We start from the raw sequence: 11,478 nt of genomic DNA, 5'->3' as shown, positions 1-11,478 counted from the left end.
CAGATGCTGTCGTGCATGATACCACCGCACAGATTCGTTTGTGAATACGCTGTCCAACCCAAATAAACTTTGGCTTCGTTTTGGAATTGATCTCCGAATGGAGGAGCTCGCCATTTCCGTGGGCAGCCGACCCTCCCGCAGGAATTTAACCCTCCCTGGCCCAGCCACTGTGCCCAGACACAGTGATTTTGCTCAGGCAACACAAGATGTTTGTGCCCTTCTCTGTGACATAAGGAGGGGCAGCTCTTTTATCACCAGCCCTGAGATGAACACAGCACCAACACCTCGCAGCCCCAGCTGGCTCACAGCCAGGCAGGGAGAGTGGGTTCAGCCAGCCCCAGCTATCCAAATACTGCTGCTTTAAAAAGGCTCTTTGCCGGCTGCAGTCAAAGCCACGCTATGCCTAACGTCACCGAGTAACAGAAATAGCAGGCGTGAGTGAAGGGAGGAGAATGAGAGTATTAAGAGCGCACAGATTTCAAACATACTTAGAGAGGTAGCACGCTCCTTTCTGCTGCTGCCTTTCCAGATGCGACGGAGCACGGGGAGCTGGCGTTGTCTTCCCATGAAAGAGGATTCTCTTTTTTATTTTTTTTTTATTTTTTTTTTTAAGTTTCAGCTTTAGAAGTACCAGCTACATTTTTATTCTGTTTCTTGTAGGAAACTTCACCTGCTGGATATAAAAGCAAGATTTGAACAGAACGAATTCCTTTATGTTCGTTGCTACTGGAATGTGCACGGTGCCCCTCGGTGCTGATAACATAGAAGAAAAGGCAGGAATGGCTGAGAAAATTGCTTAGACCGTAAGACACTTTGAATGGCTGCTTGGAAGAGCAGGCTCTTTATTGTGTGTGTCTGCATGTGTTTGTGTGTATGCATGCATGTTTGAGTGCAGCAATGCCAATAACTTTAAAGCGATGCAAGGTTTCCCCAATCTGTACAATTTTCATCCTCTAGGAACGAGGACCTGCCTAGCTCTGAGCTCTGCCTGCAGATAGCTGGAGTGTTTGAATTGAATTAGCGCTGTAGTGATTTTATGAATGAAGCAAAATGCAGGTTTGGTGAAGGAGCAGAGCAGGCAGTCGTGGTGCGGGAGCTCTCTCTAGCAGGAGCTGTCACACAGGGACCTGCACCTATGAGCACAGGCACGACACAAACCTGCTACAAGTGCCCAGAGCACAAAGTAAGGCAGCTGCAAAGAGCCAGCACCTGGGTCATGGAAACTTGCTCCTGAAAACAAGCTAGCACAAATCCAACCGTACCCAAGAGCTGCGTGTCACCGGAGCTTGGCTTAGCTGGAGCATCCCATGCAGAGCTCTTCCCTTCCAACCAAGCCTGCTGGTGACCGTGTGGCAGAGGAGCAGGCAGAGCCCCTGAGCATCTGCGTCTCCTCCACGCATTGACGCTAGTGCTGCCAGCACAGCTCGTACAGGAGCATAGATGAGGCAGACGATGAGGGAGCCAGCCGGTGCGTGGATGGGCTGGCTGCACATGCCCAAAGCCAAGCAGGAGGGATTGCACAGCACGGCAGGGAGAAGGCAGATTTGGGTTTGCAGGGTGCAGAAAAGCTGAGTGAAGCTGATGGAGATCAGTCAAGAGAAGCAACCTCCCAAAGAACTGACCACTGCCAGACCATGCGTCACCTCTCCCCCTCGGATGTCTGTACCTGAGGGACATGGGAGGGAAATGGGCTTTGTGTAGCATTTCTGCCTTCTTTGCACCCCTATCCCAACCATTCAGGAAGGAGAAATCTGTCTGTGCTAGGTTGCCCTCTTTTCTGCAGACTTTCTGCATGAAATCTCCATCACCTGGTAATGGGAAGAAGATAAAATGAGGGCAAGTCATGAAGAGGATGAACATTACCTGTCCTCTAGTGCTACTGTGGTCACTGGCAGGGTCTCTGACCCAAGGACAGCTGGAGCAGGGCACGGTGCTGCCGTCCTGCCAAGGAGCAAGCAGGATGAAGATGGCAATGGAGTCAGTAAAACCAACCCAACCTGCCCCACAGAACAGGCAGAGGGATGTCTTTGCCTGTGGAGCCCTGCAAGGACAAGGCAGTCCAGCACCTGCTCTCACAGCATTTTCTAAATGAATAGACAACCTGAGCTGCGTAAAATATGTACTGCAAACATTTCTGAGTGCAGTGACCTTTACGTTGGTACAGGCTTCTCGTTATGCCTTAAAATCCTGGTGTTTTACGTACTTTTTCGTGTGTTTTTCTGAAGCAGGTTCGATATTCTTTTGCCTACACCCCAAGCCAGCACAAATTCAAAGCAACAGTCATGATTTATACAACACTGGGCTTGAGCTAACCAAAAGCTCCCGTGTACAAAGAGCGACTACCTGCCTAAAGCGCTGCAAAACAATCTCACAGCCCGCTGCATAAGACATATTCGCAGACAGGACTGTCTGAAATAGATCTCTCTGCATGGGCACACAAACATCTGTGGGCTCACACTTGACAGAGCACATGAAAAGAACCATGTTTACACATACCTGAAGCTCACAGCGCAACCTACAGCTTGCGCTATGTACAGAAAATGCATTTTTTCTCCATCACTCGACAACTGGAAACTGCAGGTCACGACATAGCAGGAGCTTCTCATTCAAGGAAAGCTGTTCAGGGAAAGCACTGCAGAAATGCTGGACTTTGTCATCTATTCCCTGTGATACATTCCCTTTAGCTGCAAATGGTAAATAAGAAGTTTGTTTTCCCTTTTGGGTCTTGGACTCCTTCACGTTAAGAGCTTAGCAAAGAGCTTATCAGCACTTGCACTATGAATTTAGGAAGGATACTTTTCTTCCCCAACCCCAAACTAACTTTAAAGATTGCAGCAAGTGGTTCCAAATATCTGCACGATCTCTCCTCTCTTTTCCATGCACACTAAAAAATGTCACTCCTCAGAGCTGTGCTCTCGTAATGACAGCATAAGCCTTGCATGAGTGGCCTCAATGCAGACCTTTGGTATGTGCAGGCAGTAAAGACATACTCAGGGACAGGTAGCTTCTGACCAATAGGTTGTGTTGCTCTGCCAGATTCTAATCTGTTGGTTTCTGATGTCTTTCCTCTAGTGGACGATGCAGATCTTCCTTGGATGAGACCCCACTGAGCAATGGTTCACCAGCTCCCAGCAGTCGCGTTTCTCAGAACAGGAAGAACAGCTCTCCAAAAACCTGTGGCATGAGCAAAGCCTCTGACATTCAAAGGCCAGGAGGATGTCCCTAACCGACGAGCTGGAGAGCCACTTCTCTGCAACCCCCTACATGGTGACAGACACCAGCGAGAGCAGCCTGTTCAGAATCAGACCCAATGCCTCCACCAACGCCACCGGGGCCGGCGTGCCAGCCACTGGTTCTATGGAGGACATGATTGCCATCTGCACCATCGGGACCATCCTCTCCCTGATGTGTGTGATTGGGGTGACCGGCAATGTCTACACCTTGCTGGTGATGTGCCACTACTTGCGGTCATCTGCCTCCATGTATATTTACATCATCAACCTCGCCCTGGCAGACCTCCTCTACCTTCTCACCATCCCCTTCATCGTTGGGACCTACTTCATCCAGAAATGGTACTTTGGGGATGTTGGCTGTCGCATCCTGTTCAGTCTGGACTTCCTCACCATGCACGCCAGCATCTTCACCCTTACAGTCATGAGCACAGAGCGCTACTTTGCTGTGCTGAAGCCCCTTGACACGGTGAAGAGGTCCAAGAGCTACCGTAAGGCCATTGCTGTTGTCATCTGGCTGGTATCGCTGCTGCTCACTCTCCCAATGCTCATCATGATCCAGCTGGTGCAAAGGGACAACAAAAGCATCTGCCTGCCCACCTGGAGCAAGCTGTCCTACAAAGTCTATCTTACCATCCTCTTTGGCACCAGCATTGTGGGCCCAGGGGTAATCATTGGCTACCTCTACATCCGACTAGCTAAGATTTACTGGGTGTCACAAACAGCATCCTTCAAGCAGACCAAGCGGCTGCCAAACCAAAAGGTGCTCTATTTAATCTTCACAATCGTGCTGGTGTTCTGGGCTTGCTTCCTGCCTTTCTGGATATGGCAGCTCCTCTTCCAGTATTACGAATCCTTCCCTCTATCTCCCAAGGTGATGAAGAACATTAATTACCTGACAACCTGCCTGACCTACAGCAACAGCTGCATCAACCCCTTCCTCTACACCCTGCTCACCAAAAACTACCGGGAGTACCTGAAGAACAGGCAGCGGACCCTCAGCAGCAGCAGTGGGTACTTCCAAAGGAGAAATCGGTTTCAGAGGATTTCAGGGAGATCCCTGTCCACAAGCAGCCAGCACTGCACAGAGACGTACGTTCTTGCTCATGCTCCTTTGGGAAACAGCAGTGCCTGAAGGTAAAACACATCTCGAAGAACAATCAATATTGACTTCAATGTTGCTTTGATTTAAAGTGTATATTGTAAAGGCAAAGCCTTAGCAGCTCCATAATGTGCACACATTTAGTCCAGAGGCTGTGCCGTTTGTCTGTTCTCATTTCCTCCAACGCCGCTGATTTGAAGCTCGCAAATAGCCTTTCGCTTTTCATCTTTATATTTTATAGTGTGTGTCTCCTCAAGTAGCTATCAATAATGAAAACCTATTATAGGGCCATGTTTTTTAATAGTATCAGCTGTCTCACAGAGTTTAAAATTATGTTATCCCGTGAATGGCTGTAGTTTGTTCTTTTTAAAGCAGTAATGCTAGATTAGTACTTGTATGAGAACTGAAAACAGTGAAATAAAGACAAAGCAGCTGATGGTTGTGATATGCAATCCAGCTTGAATTTGGGGTAGAATTGGACAGCTTGGATGAGGGATGTCCAGGGGTGTTTTTCCTGGTTTTGGTTGCCTTCACATTTATTGTACACTCTCACGTATGCGCTGGGCTTAATGCTTAACTCACATGGATGTCTGTAGCTGAGCAGCTGCTGCAGTATATTGTGACTCCTGCTAACGAGACAGAATTCCCATGACAGTGCCAAATTCAGGGGACACTCAGCATCCCCTCATGCACTGACCCCCAAAAACATGAGCACTAACGGGGGGGAGTATCATCTGTCCTTGACAAACCTTTCCTTTGCCGGTGGAAAGCTTTCCAGTTTCCAGCTCCAGTTTCCTTTGCCAGTGTATCTGCCCTCTTCCCTCCTTCAAGCAAGGATCAGGAACCTCCACTTCTGTTGTTCTCAGGGCTCCCATCATCAAACACAGCCAGACGAACCAGACCTCCATCCCTGAGTCCGGGGAGAAAGGACAGAGGGAGAAGAGGGGGTGAGGAGATGTGAGCTCCGGTGAGCTGTGCTAGCAGAAGTCTCTAATACACTCAATTATAAAAGCAAAAGTTCCCTAATTACCAAGATCACTTGCTCTGTTCACAGATGATTTTGCTTTACTGCTACAAAATGCGAATGTGGTCCTGCCTGCACTGAGAACACTTTGCCTGTCCTGGCTTTCACTGATGATAAAGCATCATTAGGCTAAATATCCCCTCCGTGATGCTTGGCGCTTCTCCAGCGAGTCTAAAAGTCCCTTCTCTGGGGCGCTGCCAACATCCGTGCAGGAGTCCTCTGCTTGCATTAGCCCTGTTACCTCGTTAGCAAGGATACAGGGATGCAGTGCCAGCACAACTCTAACCAAGCCATGGAGCCGGTCACAGACTAATGCTCAGGAGCAAATTCAGAACTGCAGTGCAATCCTCCGGCGTGCAGCAAGCTGAATTTGCTTATACAGGAATTGAATTTAGTTTTTAACCACCTATTCCTCTTCAGGGCAGTTAACATGGTCACTTATGTAGTTAGGTCTTTATCATAAGACAATGTAAAATCTGGCCTCTTTTCTTTCTTTTTGAGATTGCAATTTTAATTGCTTCTTGCTCAGGAATAGCTCAAGCCAAGCTCAGCACCAGCAGCTCCCCTCACTATGAAGGAAAGACACGGTGGGTTGAGCTCTTGGAAAGCAGAGTCTATATTTTCTAAGATCAGAGTCAAAAAGGGTGGGTGTTTGGAAAGATCTCAGCTCATCTAGGCTTTGCACAGCAATGAGGACGGTGCCAAAGAATGACCAAAAGGCACAGGAGGGGATCTGTCACCAGAGCTGGTCAGCCAAAACCCCCTGTCCCCAGCAGGACTGCTCCGTTAATTTCCCCAAGCCCACCACAACCAATGCATCTCACAGAAAACATTTGCAACAAGTCTGCCACTGCAAAAACATCCAAACACCCTAAAAACAGCAGGAGTGGGACCATGCTGGAGGTCCTGCCATGCCCAGGGAGGAGACCGGGGCTCCCTGCCTCCCCAGAGGTTACCCAGCCCCGGCTCTCGATTGCAGCCGGAGCTGCGCTCTCCGCAGGGGCTGGCAGTGTGTTTGTCAAATCAGCACAATAAAGGCAAGAGAAATAATGACACCCCCAAGTCAGGGAATGACTGCAGGTGACTTTCTGTCAATACTGGATCCTCCTTGAAAGATGAGATGTTTCATTCAAGCCTTTCAATTCCCACACCAGGCTGGCTTTTATGTTTTTATTTTCTCTTTTTTTTTTTTTCTCTCCCCACCTTCAAACATTCACATCTGTGAAACACTCACTAGCCAACAGCACAGGCTCAGGCAAGGACCCCAGTGAAGTAACGTTTTATTCTTGATTGCAATGGCAGGCATCTCAGCTTTCACATCCTCTACACCCTGTTTCCTAACTCTCACTCTTATCCCCTGGTTCCTCACTGGCTGAGTGCTACGGGTTCACAGACTATCAGGTATCTGTTACTCATTTCATACAACTGCTATTAATCTTTAATTCCTCCCTTTGTTTTTCTTACCTTTTGCAACCTTCTTATTGTTTTTAACGGCTTTTTAGCCTTTTGGTCCCATACACCCCATCAGTCCTTTTCCATTGACTATCAGCCCGATATTTGTTTCCCCCCATACATCGTGGAATCCCAGGAAGAAACATGCCTTGCACTTCCCATGCTTACATTACCAATTCTGATGCAAAAAACATTTTTTTTTCCGCAAAACATCCAGCACAGGCAACAATAAGGAATATTATTCCAAGTCTGCAGGTAAAAGCAAGGCTCTGAGCTATTCACAAGCAGCTTCTGCCTCAGCTCTGTGTCCCCAGCTAACTTCTGGGGTATCAGCCACGCAGACACCAAACATCAGGCAGCTGTCCTGTTCCTGAAACCAAACAGCCTCTGCATGTAAATGGGTGAGCCTGTGAAATCCAAAGGAGGAACTGCCTCCTCCGAGACGCAGATGAATTCCTTGTTAATTACAGCCATAAAGCAATTATTCCTCCTTGCAGAAAACTATTATCAGTCACAGATCTGAGAGCTAATTTTTGCCACTGGGTTTGTATAAACAGATCACAGGAATATGAAATTGAATGTGTGCATGCATGGCTGTGTACCTGCTGACCCCAGACCATGCCCCTACACCTGCATCCTAATATTTACTCCTTGGTTCGTCTCCACTGAGTGAGAACAGGAGTGAATTCAACAACCTGATGTCTTAAATCCCACCATCCCCAGGGCATTCAGTGCTCCACAGGCTGGATGGTACCAGCTCGACTCCAGACGCTAGAAGTCAAAATGCAAAATAAATAAATAAATAAAAATTATAGATATAATAAAAATATTTATTTATGCAATTTATGCATTATATATAATTTTATTTTTTTCTAGTTTAAGCCAGTGAACATTTAGCAACATCTTAAGATTCAACAAAAGTCTAGTTGCAAGCAGAGCAGTGCAGGCTGTTCAAAAGGACCAGGACACAGAGGCCAGCTCTTTCTGTGCTTCTGCAGGCTGGGAAGGGTCAGTACCCACTCTGGTGGCTGAAACAGGCACAAAGCACAGCTGGGGCCAGGCAAGGTTTTCAGCTGGACAGTGCCTTTGCCACAAAAGGATGACGTTTCTGTTTATTTAAACTATTTGCAAATTTGCCCAGAAATTGAAGAATCTTTTTTTTTTTTTCTTCCCCTCAAATACTGAATTGTCTCATTTTAGCCTTTAGGAGGCAAAACAGCACAATTTCTCACTTCAGAATGAAGTTTTACTCCTCTGTTCGCTTACATTTGATTTTTAGGATGCCTTCTCTCTGTTTTGCTCAAACCACAGGATTTTTACAAAGCATCCCAGGTCTCCAGTAGCACTGCTCAGAGGACAGCTCATGGTGCTGTGCATCCATCTGTCCAAACCCTGCTGGGACACGGTGGGTGCCCGTGGCAGGGAGCACCGCAGAACCCACCCTCTGCCCAATTCCTATGTGCAGAGCAGGGCCCAATCCCTCCTCCACAGCTGCTCCTGCACCCAAGCACCTGGGCAATAAACGGTCACCTGTATTTTGGGTCATTTACACTACAAAATGTGCAAGGTCTGCCTGGGTTAAAATATGCTTTCCAGCTCTACCTCATGGGTTCAGCAGGTGGCCAGGTTGTGATGGGTGGCATTTGGAGCTGTGCCATCTCCTTCCTGCATGAGCTGTCACATCCTGGAGAAAGTCTCACCTCTAAACCATTCCGATTGCTTTTGCATCTCTAAATTCAACACCTGAGCTGTAAGTCCCCCTTCTGCTCTGCTACACCTGGTTTGCAGCTAAGGGTGTTGATTTGGGCATATCAGAAATGTGGTGGAATCAAGATAATTGAGGAAACAGTGTAACAGCACAGAACACATCATTCTGCAAGAATAGAGAGGTATATTTGAAGGCAGGCTGCAGAAGGGGAGGTAAAATAAAAGCATGCAATTTGTTGCTGATTTTAGATTTTCCAGTGTATAGTAAAGCTGAGAGCCAACTGCAAATGTTGCAGAAAAAAATCATACATGGTTGAGTGGGTGGTGAGCAGCAGATAAATCCATTGCTGATATTAACAAAGAAATGCATAGGAGGAAATGTAATCTTAGTTGTACACGTCCAGCAGTGGACTCTCCACTAACTCATTACTCGTTAGCAAAGAGACCTTGGGGCTGTAATTAGTCACCAGGTGCATGCTCAGCAGCAATGCAAGAAGCAAACACGGCAGCTGTGCAGAGAGGCACCAAGATCAAGAATGGTTCAGCCACTCCAGCCACTTCTCATTCACAATTGAGATATTTCCCTCACTTTATCACCTCTCATGTTCTGCAGTCCATCAGGCTGTCACACACTATCACCAAAGCTACTTCGCCTCCTTCAGCCCGTACTTCAAGCAGCCACTGACACAAAATGCTGCAGGACAAGCACATCGACACACTGTGTGCAAGAGCCTCACCAGCCAACCTCCTGCAAGTCTCCCCGTGCAGCTTTGGGACTGACCTGCAGCAGCTGGGTAAATGCAGGAGGTGCACTGTTTGTTCCCAGGAACAGACACCCCAGCACCACAGTCAGAGAGCAGGGAATCCAGCAGGCAAAAAAAAAAGTTAGCATTTTATACGTGAGCTGAAGGCTTGCTGCTAAATCCAGTCTGAATGTTTATCATCTGGAAATCCATCTGTCTGCCAGCAGAGCTCATGTTTGTGCCACAAGAGGAAGTGCAAATCTCATAAATTTAGTTTCAAAGAGCAAAACACTCAAGCATTCAGAATTTTTACTGCCATTAGATTTAATTACACATCAAGTAGCTGCTGTGACTGGTATAAAGCTGTCTAGAAATATGATCAAATAATACAATAACAGCAAATATATACCAAATCAGTGAAAGAAGCTGCCACGATGATAGAGAAAAATTACTTCCACTAACACAGGGCAGGATTTATCACAGCAGGTCTGACTACCAAGCAGCCTGGCTGGTTCAGGCACCACCCGTGTCACACAGCCAGTCTCTGACTCCTGGGAGAGAGTTAACTCGCTGGCACCAGTGGCAGCTCCAGCCACAAACCATCCCAGACCCAGTTTTGCAGATGTGCCAAAGGCAGCACAAGCGGTGCACCCACTGATGGACAGAACCTCAGAATAAATTAATCCTCATGGAAAAGAAAGGCAAGCGCCAGTAGCCAAGTAGCAGCATCAGTAGAGCATTTGAGTCCTGTAAAACTGAAGATGAAACATTACAAGGATTCCCAACTCTTCATCACTGTGCCACAAAAGGAAAAATGAGCAGAGAGGGTTTCTTCCGCAGCAGAGCAGCAGCAGGTACCCACAAGCTTTGGGAACCAAAGCAGCAATCACCCCTTCCCCAGGCTTTCCTTTGCAAGGAGCTTTGATCGCTTTCAGTTACTGATCCCAATGCACAAATGGATAGCAACGGTGCAGCTCCAGCTTTTCCTGTGCTTGCATTTATTTGAAATGCTAAGGGAAACGCACCCAGCCAACCTCCTGCTGATTACTTGTTTAGTTTATAGTTCATTGCTTGAAAGAGAGTATAACACCATTAATTCATTAACTGCAAGCATTACACAAACAGAATTGCTGCATCCAAAACGTTGATGTGAGCTGGTGACTCACTAGCACTCCGTGATATCTTTGGAGGCAAATTTTAGTTCTGTTCCCAGAGTGGGGACAGGGCTCAGTACCAAGGGTAACCAGACTGGCGAGAAAGGCGCTGCAAGCCCCAGCTGCCCCCAGGAAAATCTCTCTGTGGGACCAGAGATGCACTACGAGATCCCTCCAGCCAAGCTGCTTTGGAGACCTGACTTCAAAATAAGAGAAGCAATTTCACTGAAGGCAAGGGAGGAAAAGAGTTTCGTGGATTTCATCCTTGTTCTGCACGTTGCCAAAATATTCAGACAACTTGCACGGGAATCAGCAGCTGCAGATGGATCCCAAATGGTGTTGGCTGAAAAATGCAGGCCATGGACAAGGGAAAGTTGTAGGCCAGGCCACCCAGGGAGCCCCAGAGCTGACAGAGATACATCACAGCCCACGATGGGATCTCCGGAAGAATTAGGTTTTAAAGTTAGTACAAAGTCTGTTATGAATTTCTTATTGTATGCAAACCGAGCTTACCAGGGGAAAAACCCCTAGAGCCTCTAAAAAACACAAACAAGTTGATTTCCATTGGAGCCAATGCTATTATAGAAAGTTATGCTAAAAAAAAATGTTTTGGATTCTGACTCTGCTTAACATAAACTTCAATTGTCCACATCAATAACAATCAAGACAGCAAATAGCAAATGATCTTGTGAACGACAAATTCCTTTACTAGGACTTGCCGTATTTGATGTGAGGTCTACCCACAAGTCACATTAGAGACAATGCAAAATAACATAAAGGTGGAATTTCCAATCCTTGGAGCATCAGAAAATGGTACACTTCCCTTCTCTCATGGCAGCCTGTGCTGTTCCAGCCTTCTCCTTCATGGCTGGATTTCAGTAGAGCAGCTCTGGCCATCTGGCTTCATTAAAGCATTGTCATGTCCCCAGCCCTTTTTGATGGACCAAAAATAGTAAGAGCAGTTCCCATTTAGCAAACCCTCATTAATCAGTGCTATCTGGAGGACTGATTACACTTTAATTTAGCTAATTCAAGAAGAAAACATTTTTGTAAGCTGCTGGGGCTT

General features: G+C 47.0%; 1 protein-coding gene across 2 annotated transcripts; it reads left to right on the top strand.

Moving 5' to 3' along the window:
* Nucleotides 1-376: 376 nt before the first annotated feature.
* LOC139999068 (urotensin-2 receptor-like) lies at nt 377-4,777 on the top strand. 2 transcript variants are annotated; one of them, XM_072025652.1, is made up of 2 exons: nt 377-803; nt 3,073-4,777. In XM_072025652.1, the coding sequence occupies exon 2, from the start codon at nt 3,217-3,219 to the stop codon at nt 4,363-4,365; it is 1,149 nt and encodes a 382-aa protein (XP_071881753.1). In that variant the 5' UTR covers nt 377-803; nt 3,073-3,216; the 3' UTR covers nt 4,366-4,777. The 2 variants fall into 2 exon arrangements, with proteins under 2 accessions (XP_071881753.1, XP_071881754.1); XM_072025653.1 differs by lacking the exon at nt 377-803 and adding an exon at nt 857-2,693.
* Nucleotides 4,778-11,478: the final 6,701 nt, after the last annotated feature.

Source organism: Anas platyrhynchos, chromosome 19 (genome assembly GCF_047663525.1).
Source record: "Anas platyrhynchos isolate ZD024472 breed Pekin duck chromosome 19, IASCAAS_PekinDuck_T2T, whole genome shotgun sequence".
Lineage (NCBI taxonomy): Eukaryota > Metazoa > Chordata > Aves > Anseriformes > Anatidae > Anas > Anas platyrhynchos.
This window is presented reverse-complemented; position numbering and strand designations above follow the sequence as displayed.

What these genes read in the sequence shown, in the direction of transcription:
- LOC139999068 (XM_072025652.1), top strand. Translation starts at nt 3,217, where the DNA reads ATGTCCCTAACCGACGAGCTGGAGAGCCACTTCTCTGCAACCCCCTAC.